This window comes from Chiloscyllium punctatum, chromosome 3, assembly GCF_047496795.1.
Source record: "Chiloscyllium punctatum isolate Juve2018m chromosome 3, sChiPun1.3, whole genome shotgun sequence".
NCBI classification, from domain to species: domain Eukaryota; kingdom Metazoa; phylum Chordata; class Chondrichthyes; order Orectolobiformes; family Hemiscylliidae; genus Chiloscyllium; species Chiloscyllium punctatum.
Window position 1 is genome coordinate 145,535,273 of NC_092741.1, and position 14,411 is coordinate 145,549,683.

At 39.7% G+C, this 14,411-nt stretch overlaps 1 protein-coding gene across 3 annotated transcripts in view; it reads right to left on the bottom strand.

Moving 5' to 3' along the window:
• nbas (NBAS subunit of NRZ tethering complex) overlaps positions 1 to 14,411 on the bottom strand; it is a 248,990-nt gene that overhangs the window by 17,482 nt on the left and 217,097 nt on the right. For 2 of the 3 annotated variants that reach the window (XM_072561955.1, XM_072561954.1), the window contains exons 50-51: positions 13,027 to 13,171; positions 6,579 to 6,707 (exon numbers count right to left, since the gene is read on the bottom strand). In XM_072561955.1, the coding sequence (XP_072418056.1) occupies positions 6,579 to 6,707; positions 13,027 to 13,171 (274 nt within the window). The remainder of the gene's footprint in view (positions 1 to 6,578; positions 6,708 to 13,026; positions 13,172 to 14,411) is intronic. The other variant, XM_072561957.1, reaches the window with a different exon arrangement.

Here is a 14,411-nt window from a genome sequence, read left to right on the forward strand (position 1 = left end):
CATCCACCTTATTTTATTTCCTTTTCTCAACATGAACTGGAGGAACACCACCTCATTTTGGGCACTTTACATCCTTTAGGACTCAGTACTGCGTTCCAATTTCAGAGTATGACTTTTGTTCTTACATCTACCACCTCAAAGCTGTGATTATTGGCTGTACTTCCACAGCAGACTCATACTCTTTTCATACTTAACACCCATTTTACATATCAAACTCTCCTTTACCACCATTATCACTCCCTTTGTCTTTTGCTCTGGGCACCTTCATAAGCTATTCCACATGCTCATTTGTCCCTCTGTCAACAGCATAAAAGCAACACTATTTTCCAGCTCCTTACAGTTCCAAATTAGAGTAATATGGAACTTGAAATAGTTTGTCTTCACAGATATAGACAGACCTGCTGAGCTTCTCCAGTACTTTCTGTTTTTAATTGCAGATTTTCAGGATCTACAGTATTTTGCTTTTTGTCACTTAGGACTTACAGTCATAGAGTCATACAGCATGGAAATAGGCTCTTCAGTCCAACCGGTCCAAGCTGAACATGATCCCAATCGAAACTAGTTTCACCAGCCTGCTCTTGGCCCATATCCTTCCAAACCTTTCCTTTTCACGTCTCTATCCAAATGTCTTTTTAACATAATTGTATCCACATCTACCACTTCCTCAGGAAGGTCATTGCACACACAGGCCACCCTCTTAAAAAAAATTAACCTCATATCTTTTTTTAAATCTCTCTTCTCTCACCTTAAAGATGTACCTCCTAATCTTGAAATTCCCCATCTTAGGGAAAAGACAACTACTATTAACTGTATCTACATCTCTCATTATTTTATAAACTTCTATCAGATCGCCTCTCAACCTCCTACATTCCAGTGAAAGAAGTCCCAGCCTTTCTTTCTAACTCAAACTTTCCATACCTGACTACAGCCTGGTAAATCTTTCCTGAGCCTTCTCCAGCTTAATAATATCCTTCCTATAACTGGGCAGCCAAAACTGGACACAGTATTCCAGAAGAGGCCTCACCTATGTCCCATACAACCTCAACATAACATCCCAGTTCTACACTCAAAGGAATGAACAATGAAGGTGAGCATGCCAAATGCCTTTTAAACTACCTTGTCTATATGTGACACAAACTTTAAAGAATTACATACCTGCACCCTCAGGTCTTCTGTTCTACAACACTACCCAAGACGCTACCACTGTTTGTTATACCAAAATGTAATACCTTGCATTTATCCAGATTGAACTCCATTTGCCATTTTCCAGCTTATTGACCCATTTGATCAAGATCCCTTTGTAATCTTAGAAAAATTTCTTTACTATCTACTATGCCACCAATTCAAATCACTTATATAAATGACAAACATAACTGATGTCCATGGAACATTGCTGGTCACAGGCCTCCAGTCCAAAAGCAACCCTCCATCAATACTGTCTTCTACTCTTAAGATTACAGATCCAATTGGAAAGCTCACCCTGCATCCCATGTGACTTAACTTTACTAATTAGTTGACCGAGCAGAATGTTGTCAAAGGGTTTACTAAAATCCAAATAAACAAAGTCTTCTGCTCTGCTATCATCAATCTTTTTGGGAACTTCCTCAAAAAACTCAATCAATTTTGTAAGACAAGATTTTATTCTGCAAACTGAAAAACAACAGCTTTTCAAGCTCTGGGGTTTTCCCCAAAGAAAAGAAAATCCTGACTCTTAATTGAAAGCAAATTAATGCTCCTCAAAGTTTACTCGGTCTGCTCTTCCAAAATGCAAACAAGTTTTGATTATCATCTAAGAAACTCCCATTTTCTCTCTCTCTTGCACAAATACATAACTTGGTAACTGTCTTTTAAAAAAAAACTTGGCTTCAGAAATATGGGCGTCTTACTCATTAAATTTCCTCATACGTACAGATCTAAACCCACATGCCACTAGTTCAAAATCTAAAATGTAAAATAAATTATTTTAAAAAACATAACATACCTTACATCATAATTGATTAAGTTTCTGCCTCATTCACCAACACTGACAATGTGTTCTAGAGTCTCACAAAATTCTCAAACAAAAACTTAAATTGCTAGGGCTAGATTTTTGATGACCACTCAACATGAACACTGCAGAAGCTGAAAGAATGGAAAGTTGTTTGAAGAAATTTTAAAAAAAGGCAACAGGCAGGACAGGGATGCTGAAAAAAATGCACACTATGACGAAGAGAATGCTGAAATAGGTTGCCTTGATAGGGAAGGACACCCCAGCTGATAAAGAACACTATGTGACCAGTCAGAGACAATGCACTCATTGCTCAAAATTGAGAGAAAATATTTGCTTTGAGAAGAATTATTTCTCTACCAGAATGTTTCAAACAGGACTACTATAAATGAATATATTTACCATATTTACATCTATTGTTATGAAATGATTGAATCTAACTTTTCCGTACAAGGTAAACAAACAAACTAGAAGCCGACAAAATTGGCACCAGATATATTTTCGATTTATGGTCTGTCAAAATAACTTTCTGAACTCAAAAACAGGCCTTAATTTCTTCAGCTGTGAATTTAGGAATACTCAAATGCTTTGCCAATTTCCTTCATTTGTACCATGTACAGACAGCTCTACTGAATAAATAATTGATCTTATAAGACATTTCTACAAAAAATAAAATGACTCAACAGCTCTGAAACAAAGAATAGAAAATCCTGACAATACACTTCATGCGTCAAAAAATGAGTAGTAACCTTCCTGGTGTTTTAAAGCAGCAGGGATTCTTTCCAACTTGACACATGTATTGCTGTATATTGCTATATAATGCCACTGATACCTGAAGCATTATTCAAGTTCTCACTCTTTTTGCATCTTTTCTTATAGCAGGACTTATACACTTTATGTTGCTGAACAAAGAGACCTTGGAGTGCAGGTTCATAGCTCCTTGAAAGTGGAGTCGCAGGTAGATAGGATAGTGAAGGCGGCGTTTGGTATGCTTTCCTTTATTGGTCAGAGTATTGAGTACAGGAGTTGGGAGGTCATGTTGCAGCTATACAGGGCATTGGTTAGGCCACTGTTGGAATATTGCATGCAATTCTGGTCTCCTTCCTATCGGAAAGATGTTGTGAAACTTGAAAGGGTTCAGAAAAGATTTACAAGAATGTTGCCAGGGTTGGAGGATTGAGCTACAGGGAGACACTGAACAGGCTGGGGCTGTTTTCTCTGGAGCGTCGGAGGCTGAGGGGTGACCTTATAGAGGTTTACAAAATTATGAGGGGCATGGATAGGATAAATAGGCAAAGTCTTTTCCCTGGGGTTGGGGAGTCCGGATCTAGACAACATAGGTTTAGGGTGAGAGGGGAAAGATATAAGAGAGACCTAAGGGGCAACTTTTTCATGCAGAGGGTGGTACGTGTGTGGAATGAGCTGCCAGAGGATGTGGTGGAGGCTGGTACAATTGCAACATTTAAAAGGCATTTGAATGGGTATATGAATAGGAAGGGTTTGGAGGGATATGGGTCAGGAGATGGCAGGTGGGACTAGATTGGGTTGGGATATCTGGTCGGCATGGACAGGTAGGACCGAAGGGTCTGTTTCCGTGCCGTACATCTCTATGACTCTATGATCTCCCCTCATGCTTGAGACATGTCCATTTTATCTGTCTGTGTCTGACTCAGTGTTAACATAGGATTCTCCTTTGATATGCCACCCCTTTCATCCATACAATTTTCATATTTGTAGTCCTACTTCTGCACTGACTTTCAAGCATGTGTCAGGCAAAGTAAACAACTTAGTGAGGAAACAAATCAGCTTTTAACAAATATTTGATTGCTCAACTTTAATGAAGTTGCCCAACTGATATCTTCACAGTTATCAATTCAACATTTAATTGTTGGTTTATTGTTGGTTTAAGATTTAGACCTGCTCGCTTTTCCTACCAGTTTACTGATTTACAATGGAGCAGCTTTCTTGCATGCCTTTAATGATCAGAATCAGTACCATGAACTGAACAGATGGTAATTATATGAGCCAAACAGATAAATTTGACATGTTTTTCACATGAGATGCTCTAAAACATAACAGTTTCCAAGCTTGATAGTACAGGATGACAATTAATTTTAAATGTTAGTTGATATTTCATAGCCTTGACTTTCAATGTACAAAGCTAAGTGCAGTTTTCCTGTCAAACAGGGTTAGAGGATAGGAAAGATGCTGTCATATATTTGGGCACACCAGAGGCTAAGAAAGTCCTAATAAAAGATATTTTAAGAAATATTTTACAAATATTAAATAAATATTTGACGTTATTTCAAACATATACATCATTATTGCACAGAATGTTCTGTGCCAGACACAAAAAACACATTAAAATTGGACAACTATGGTTATCAACTGGTTCAGCTTACAATCCAAGAAGGGCTTACTGATAGAAGTAACATTCACATTAGATTTATTTTTATCAATTGAATTCTGTTTCTATACAAGAAGTTTATCACTTTGACTGGATAACCTTTACAAATGTGAAGGTGAAGTTCTGCGTAACACGAAGTTTTCTTGTATCCAATGTTGATGAACTTGGATGGGATGCCAACACCCATTGCTTTGATTTCACATTTGTAGTTTTTCCTTCTAAACACTTTGCTGCACTACCGACTCGAATCGACAGTCACTCAACATGTTAAATTTAAGTACACAGCCTGTAAAACTTCACATTACCAGCTTAATTCAACAGTTGCTGAAAAGCATGATAAATTTGCAGATGACACAAAGATAGGCAGATGGACAGATAGTGTTGAGAAGGTAGGGAGGTTGCAGAAAGACTTGGATAAAGTAGCAGACTGGGCAAACGAGTGGCAGATGAATACAATTTGGGAAACTGAGAGGTTATGGTAGGGAGAATAGAAGCATCGCTGAAAATGTGTTGCGAGAAAAGCGCAGCAGGTCAGGCAGCATCCAAGGAGCAGGAGAATCGACGTTTCGGGCATGAGCCCTTCTTCTGGAAATGAATAGAGGCATAGACTATTTTCTAAATGGGTAAAATGGATTTGGAAATGTAAAGCACAAAGGGACTTTGGCATCCTATATCTCTTAAGGTTAAGCAGTAGGTTCAGTTGGCAGTTAGGAAGGTAAATGCAATATTACTGTTCATTTTGAGAGGGTTAGAGTACAAGAGCAGGGGTGGACTGCTTAAGCTGTATAAGCTCTGATCAGACAGTATTTGGAATATTGAGAGAAATTTTGAGCCTAATATCTAAGGAAGATTGTGCTGATCTTGGAGGAGATCTGAGGTGGTTTCCAGCAATGATCTGGGAGATGAAGAGCTTGGCATATGAGGAATGGTTGAGAAGTTGGAGTCTGCACTTGATGCGGTTTAGAAGGATGAGGGGTTCTCACTGAAACTTACAGAATAGAGGCCTGGATAGAGTGGATGTGGAGAAGATGTTTCCCCTAACAGGAGAGACCAGGATCCTAGGACACAGTGTTGGAGTGAAAGCGTGACCTTTTGGAACTGAGATGAGGTGGAATTTCTTCAGCAAAAAGGTGGTGAATCTATGGGACTCACTGCCACACAAGGCTGTTGAGGCCAAGGCATTGAGCATATTTAAGACAGAGATAGACAGGTTCTTGATTAGCAAGGGGATCAAAGGGTGTGGGATGAAGGCAGGAGAATCGGGTTGAGAAACATATTAGCCATGATTGAATGGTAGAGCAGACTTGATGGGCCAAATGGTCTAACTCTGTTCCTGTGTCTTATGGTCTCATGATATTGGGTGTAATTTGTTTCTGGCTTCATTTCCCCTGTGGATGCACACTTTTTCCTTTGCTTGCATGACATTCACTCACATGTCTGTTTTCCATTCGGGCTGGAACTTTTTTTCTACTAGCTCCATACAAATGGGAGGTTAAATTCAACTGGGTTGAACTTTGTGCTATTGTATATAGTGACCCAGGGAGAACAAGAGCTAAACCAGCTCTGCTCAAGCGGTCGATAAACAAAAGATATTTTCATTGGTCTAAGTGGCAACAAGAGTAAAACATCTGGAGTTCCATAAAACAATGGTCTTAACCACACAGTGGAATAAATTCACGTTTGATACTCAGTAATATTACAAATAATAATATTGCGTTCCAAACTAAAAGTGAAATAAAACTGTCACATCAATTTAATCAGTAAGCTTTGCTTAAATTCTGAATGAATCTTGGTTAACTTAACTGAATGCACCTCGATATTTATTGTGTAAATGCAGTTATTGCATCCCTTACCCAAGATGACAAGACAAATTATTTTCAGCCATCACCTTGTTCCATTGTAAATGTTAATTACTTAATTTATTACATCACTCTGCTTTCCTGTTCAGATACAAAATCAGGATAATCTCGGACAAGTTATTCTTTTTATGATAACGGTTACTTAGGTTTGTAGATCAAAATAGGCTCAAATCTAATTTATTCGGCTTATATATACTTTATCGTGGAATCTGTTGTGTGATCTCATTATTGTATATTAGAAATATTTATCTTGTTTGAAGTTTTCGATAAAATAGCTGGTTCATTCATACGAGATTTAAGAGATTTCTAAATGAACAGTCCTTACCTGAGAGACAGCCCTTATCTGTTCCATGACCAGTTTCTGCAGTTCATGGTTACCACTTTCTATCCCAAGCTTCAACGCTGGCAGTAGGATGGATTGTTCCAGGAGTAGGAGATAAATTTGTTTCACACACTATTTAAAATGAGGCCTTTAGTCAATTTGGAACAGTATTATAACTCAATGATCTTCACACAGAAAATCCACAGTAAACAGGAACAACACAATGTACAGAAACGCTCACACCAAAAGGTTTGTGTCATTTCATTCTACAGCAATCACAAAATAAGGTGCTAATCGATAGCTTTTTCTATACAATTTACTACTTCCTTTCTGGAAATTTAAGATTTTACTCAATGTTATGAACAGTTCAACTAGCTTGCTCTGATATGAAACTCCACTAACAACCCTTAACAATGTATTAGATTAGATTCCCTACAGTGTGGAAACAGGCCATTTGGCCCAATCAGTTAACAAAGACTCTCCAAAGATAATTAATTATCTATTATTTGTTCCATTGCAGTTATTACAAGATGGATACCTTTTAGGAAAGATCTTGAAGAACTCTGAAAGTGAGTTGGATTATAGAAATAAAGTTAGGTGGTTTGGCCATGCTTAAAATAAAATGCTCATAGTGTCTAGGGATGTGCAGGCTAGGTGGGTTAGTCAATGGTAAACGCGGGGTTACAGGGATATGGTAGGGAGATAGTTTGTTGTTTGGAGGGCGTGTATGGACTTGATGGGCTGAATGGCCTGCTTCCACACTGTAGGGATTCTTTGAAGTAAACATTATTCAACAGAGCTCTTTTGGCACAACAAGGTTATTTAATTCCCAGGGCAGAAAGGGTAATGAGTTTCAAAAGTAGCCCCAAAATTCCAATGTGGATGTGTTCCAAATCCTACAAAATCCTGGATGTTTGGTGCTTCAATTTAGGATTTGGGGTTGAAATCACACCAAGGAACTTTCATCCTTCCCTGTGACTGCTTCACCTGACTATGGATGCCATTTCCTAAAGTGGGAAGAGTTTCATTCTCACCATTAACATCTTAAAATTTGATGAACATGTGTGTTTATGCTGCACCTTTAGTGCAATAAAACATCCTAAGGAACTTCAAACAGCATTATAAATATAATCTGATGCTGAGACACATAAGGAGATTTTAGGATAGATGAGGCCAATTTTAAGTAATATCAATAAAAAGGAGGAAAGTAAGATTGAGAGGTCTAGGAGGGTATCCAAGATTTAGGGTCTGCGCAGTGGAAGGCACAGTATTGTGAAGCTATTCAAATTAGGAATGCTTAAGAAGTTGGAATTATAGAGGATTGTGGGGCTGGTGGTGGTTGGTGAGGTCATTAGACTATAAGACATAATAGTAGAAATTAGGCCATTCAGCCCATCAAGTCTGCTCTGCCATTCAATCGTGGCTGATAAGTTTCTCAACCCCATTGTCCCACTTTTCCCCCGTAACTCTTGATCACCTTGATCCCATAGAACCTATCTATCTCAGTCTTAAATGACATCGCCTCCACAGCCTTCTGTGGCAGTGAATTCCATAGATTCACTATTCTCTGGCTGAAGAAGTTTATCTCCATTCTAAAAGGTTTCCCTTTACTCTAAAGCTATGCCCTCAGGTCCTAGTCTCTCCTACCAATGGAAACAACTTCCCAACATCTACTCTGTCCAGGCTGTTCAGTATTTTGTGTATTTCAATTATTTTAAACTTTGAGTATAAACACAGAGTCCTCTAATGCTCCTATTATGTTAAGCTGTTCATTCCTAGAACCATTCTCGTGAACCTCCTCTGAACACGCTCCAGGGCCAGTACATCCTTCCTGAGATATGGGGCCCAATACTCCAAATGTGGTCTGACCAGAGCCTTATAGAGCCTCAGAAGTTACATCCCTGCTTTTGTATTCAAGTCCTCTCAAAATAAATGCCATCATTGCATTTGCCTTCCTAACTACCGACTCAACCTACAAAATTATCTTGAGCGAATCCTGGATTAGAACTCCCAAGTCTCTTTGCACGTCAGACTTCTGAGTTTTCTTCCCATTTAGAAAATAGCCCATGCCTACCATAGAAAATATTCTTCCTACCAAAGTGCATGACCTTACACTTTCCCACATTGTACTCCATTTGCCACTTCTTTGGCCAGTCTCCTAGCCTGTCCAAATCCTTCTGCAGCCTCCCCACCTCCTCAATGCAACCTGTATCTCTACATATCCTTATATCACCTGCAAACTTAATCAGATTGCCCTCAGTTCCTTCATCTAGATTGTTAATGTATAAAGTGAAAAGTTGTAGTCCCAAACTGAGCCTTGTGAAACACCACTTGCCACCGGCTTCCATCCTGAGAAGGACCCTTTTATCTCCACGCTGTGCTTTCTGCCAGACAGCCAAGCTTCTATCCATACTAGCACCTTGCCCCTGACATCATAGGCCTCATCTTGCTTAGAAGCCTCTTGTGCATGACCTCCCCTTGATGAAACCATGCTGACTTTGCCCTATTTTACCACATACTTCCAAGCATTCAGAAACCTCATCCTTTACAATGGATTCCAGGATTTCACCCGCAAAGGTTAGGCAAATTAGTCTGTAATTTTCTGTCTTTTGCCTTACTCCCTTTTTAAACAGGGGTGTCATGTTAGTGATTTTCCAGTCCTCTGGGACCCTCCTGATTCTAGCGATTCTTGAAAGATCTCCACTAATGTCTCTACTATCTCTTCAGCTATCTCCCTTAGAACTCTGGGGTGCAGGCCATCTGGTCCAAAATATTTATCCACCTTCAGGCCATTCAGCTTTTCTAGCACCTTCTCCCTGGTAATGGCCCCCATAATTAGCTCTGCCCCCTCAATCTCTTGATGTTTTTGGGAAATTACTCATGTCTTCCACCATGAAGACTGATGCAAAATAATTATTCAGTTCCTCAGCCATCTCCTTGTTTACCACTAACACCTCTCCAGCGTAATTTTCCAGTAGCCTAATGTCCATTTTTTGCCTCTCTTTTTCCCTTTATGTATTTAAACAAACTCTTACAGTCTTCCTTTTTCTTATTGGCTGGCTTACTTTCATATTCAATGTCCCTCCTTATTTCTTTTTTTTGTTGCCCTCTGTTGGCATTTGTAAGCTTCCCAATCCTCTGGCTTCCTACTGCCCTTTGCCACATTATATGCTTTCCTGCTTTTATGCTATCCCTGACTTCCCTAGTCAACCATCGTTGCCTCAACCTCCCAGTATCATGTTTCTTTTTCCTCAGGATGAATTTCCACTGTGTCTCCTGAATTACTCCCAGAACTCCTGCCATTGCTGTTCCAGTGCCTTTCCTGCTAGTCTCCTCTCCCAGTCAATTCTACCCTGCTCCTCCCTCATGCCTCTGTAGTTGCCTTTATTTAGCTGTAATACCATTACCTTCGATTCTGTCTTCTCAGTCTAAAATTACAGAGTAAATTCAATTATATTATGATCACTGCTCCAAAAAGCCATCCCATAGACATTCCACAAATTCCATTTCTTGCAATCCACAACCAACCTGATTTTCCCAGTCCTCCTGCATATTGAAATGCCCCATGATTATTGTAATTTTGTCTTTCCTATCTCCTGGTGTATCTTGCACCTCAGCTCCTGACTACTATCTAGAGGCCTGTACATAACTTCAACTATGTTTTTTTAATCTTTGCAGTTCCTCAATTCTATCCATACAAATTCGCCACCATCTGACCCTACTTCGTTTCTTACTATTGATTTAACCCTGCTATGAGCCATGGCAGGAGTTGAAAAAAGAACAGCTTAACTGGGAGCCGAATACAGGTCAGTGCACACAAAGATGATGGACAGTCAGAACTCATCCATTCACAAAGACCAGCCTGGCGAGTACTGGAATAGGAGAAAGTGAGGACTGCAGATGCTGGAGATCAGAGCTGAAAATGTGTTGCTGGAAAAGCGCAGCAGGTCAGGCAGCATCCAAGGAGCAGGGGAATCAACGTTTCGGGCATGAGCCCTTCTTCGGGAATGAGGAGAGTGTGCCAAGCAGGCTAAGATAAAAGGTAGGGAGGAGGGATTTGGGGGAGGGGCGTTCAAAATGCGATAGGTGGAAGGAGGTTAAGGTGAGGGTGATAGGGTCGACCCGCAAACCCAGCACCACCTTCCTAACCTGCAATCTTCTTCCTGACCTCTCCGCCCCCACCCCCACTCCGGCCTATCACCCTCACCTTAACCTCCTTCCACCTATCACATTTTGAACGCCCCTCCCCCAAGTCCCTCCTCCCTATCTTTTATCTTAGCCTGCTTGGCACACTCTCCTCATTCGTGAAGAAGGGCTCATGCCCGAAACGTCGATTCTCCTGCTCCTTGGATGCTGCCTGACCTGCTGCGCTTTTCCAGCAATACATTTTCAGCTGAGTACTGGAATAGTCAATTCTAAATAAATCAACATATGCATTATAAAATACATAGCAACATTCGCATTCACATAACATTCAGAACATAAACCCAAAGTGTTTCTCAGGATGAGTCATTGAACTGAAAGATTGTTTAAAATACATTAAGACAGTTCACAAGTAGTAAAAAGGGAACCTGAGTAAATTAAAGTTAATGCCCATGTTGTACCAAGGAGTGGAATATTCTGCCCAGAGAAACTGAGTTGATGAAAATACCATTTTTCCTACAAAATACATCTTCTATATCAGAAAGCATATTACTGTCTTTAAGAAGTAACCTACAGCTCATAAACCTTCTCATGAGAGTTCAATTCTATCTCAACCCCTTGTTGATTCCTTTGAAACCATCCCTAATTCTGGATTAGCCCTTTACAGAACAAGAATGTAAAATGTTCAAAACAACAGAAACTGAATAAAGATTTTCTAGTATTGTTTAAAAAGAATCCTGCCGCTTTTATGATGTTTCTAATGCTGTCCTTGAAACATTGTACTTGATTTCTTTCCTTCAAAAGATTAGAGTGCAAGTCTAGATATTATGGTATCTATTACCTCCCAGGCACAAATAATAAATGTAAATGCCAAATCTTCTGGATTGAGATAGTGCTTTCTACTCTTCTCTGTTTCTACAAAAGAACAATTTTCCAAATCATTCTGTGGACTTCTGCAGAATTACTTCCTGACTGGTACATGTATAAATCTCATCTTACAGTGTTTGCTCTCTTGATGACTGGGGCTGCCTGTTCCAAAGGCTGGCTTTCAAAAAAAAAATTCTCAGGGCTTTTCCTAATCCACTTTTTATTTCATCCATGGGATGTGGGTGGCACGGGCTGGGCCAGCATTTGTTGCTCATTCCTATTTGTCCTTGAAAAGGTGGTGGGGAGTTACCTTCTTGAACTACTGCAGTCTGCGCGTTCAAGGTACATTCATATTGCCAAGAGGGAGGGAATTCCAAAACTTTACTCAACAACATTGGAAGAATGTCAATATATTTCCAAGTAAAGACAGTCTGTACAGGCAGTGTTTCCATGTTTCTACTGTCCTTGTCCTTCTAGTTGAAGTGATCATGAGTTTGAAAGGTGCTGTCTAAGAAGCATTGGTGAATTTTGCAATATTTTTTGTGTCGATGGTATACTCTCATGCCAATAAGTTCCAATGGTGGAGAGAGCGAATGTTATGAGGTGATGCCAATTAAATGGGCTGCTTTGTCCTGAATGGTGTCAAGCTTCTCGAGTGCTGTTGGAGCTTGTATTTGGAGAAGTTTCTAATGCAAGGCATAAATAATAGGTGTGAATAGTGGATGAAGCCAGTTTGATATCTTTGGTTGGAATAGTGCTTGATGGACCTGTTTATTTGATGGGCCTGTTTGAAATAGAACATGCACAGTATGGGAATTGTGATTGAAACTGCTTTCTAATAGGCATTTTGGAATTGTCTTCATCATTACAGCTCTAATGCAACAGACAAAGTTTTAGTTCTGAGCTTATTATCAGCAATCTCTTCCATTGCTGCAAAATTATTCCACTTCTGATGGCAAAGATTGGTCTGCAGCATGCTGCAGACCAGTCATATTTGGAAAAGTCTGTGGAGCTGCAATAAAATATCAGAACAATATATATTAAATAGAAGAGTAGAATCTGGCCAGACCTATGAAAGCACATGCCACATTTCATTGGCTTCACTTTACTTGCCACTGTCAAAGTAATATCAGGAGCCACAGCTCTGCAGAGTCTCTCTATCCCCATGGGATAAATGCACTATCATCATAAAGACTGAGGAAAGCATAACTTCTGTCCTTCATTGGTTCTAAGTGAATTAAGTTTACATATGAATATTTTGTTTTTACAGGAATAATGAAGTTATATCCTTAATGTGAATGCACTGCCACTAATCTGTTGTGGTTGGATTGTTAACACCAGTTCTGTGGGAATTTTACTTTCAGAGCTGGCTGTTATGATGTTGATACAATCAACCCAAATTAAATATAATTGTAATATTGAAAAACAATTCTAAAATCACCTTCAATGGTAGTTTGTGCTTTGTCAAGTAAAGAGAACGGCAGATGGAAAGTATTTCATTTCCAGTCGTATCTTGCTTTTCAGGGGCACACTTTACCAACATGGCAGTAACAAGCTTAATCCAAGCATTATGCTCCTCCGTTGACCTGTAAGGGTTAGATTGCTTTAATTAGGAAGGTAAATATCATTTATATTCTAGCAATTTTCACTCTCCAAACAGAAAATTCTAAAGTTACGCCTGTCTTTTAATGCATAACTACCACTTTAGCACCATGGTATAAACTATTGCACCAAGTTGTAATTAAGGTCAGGCAAAGTAACAGACAGTTCTCTCTCAAATATCACTTGTTTAAGCCCACCTCAACCTACCTGCTACTGAAACCCTTATCTGTGCTTTTCTGAGCACCAACAATGGACAATTCAGTGCTCTGCTAGCCAACCTAGCACCCAACTTAACTTGCCTTTTTCTAATTTCAGCTGCTGGCTGGTTTGACCTGCATTTTCCATCTTAATTATATTGCAGATAGCATTTTTTTAACAAAAACTGCTCTAAATCAGTTACTACAAATAACATTATCTTGACTTCCACCCTCTGATTTGACAGCTGTGCGCCACCACACTCCGTCATTCTATTGGTTACCATGCATTACCATCCAGTCTACTACCGACTTACCCAATTCAGAAAGCGGAAACAAGTGGGAGCAGGGAAATAGGCGAGCGGGAAGAAGAGAGACAAAGAGATTAGAGTAGCAGCAAGGATGAGAGGGATGGAGGAGTCAGGAAGTACAATTTGAGATCTTCACAAAACAGGGACAAGGATCACAATGCACAGTTAATCCACACCTGCTGATTGTAATTGTTGCTCACAAACGGTGGTGAATCTTTGGTAACGTTTTCCTTAAAACGCAGTGGAAGTAGAGTATTTGAATATGTTTAAGGCAGTGGTGGATAGAGAGATAGATTCTTGACAAGCAAGGGGATGAAAGGTTATTGTGGGTAGGCAGGAGTGTGACGTAAGCAGATCAGCCATGACCCTGCTGAATGACAGAGCAGGTTTGAGGGGCTGAGTGTTCTTAATCTGCTCCTATTTTGAACTGATTTGAGAACTGACTTAAGGCTAGTACAATTGCAACATTTAAAAGGCATCTGGATGGGTATATGAATTGGAAGGGTTTGAAGGGAGGTGCTGCAGATGGGACTAGATTGAGTTGGGATATCTGGTTGGCATGGACGAGATAGATCGAAGGGTCTGTTTCCATGCTGTACATCTCTATGACTCTATAATTTATACCTAACTTTGTTTCACTAAGGGTTTTAATCCACATACAAAAATATCAAAGATGACCACGAAACCACAATTCTCAAATTGGATTGCAAAGGTATCTG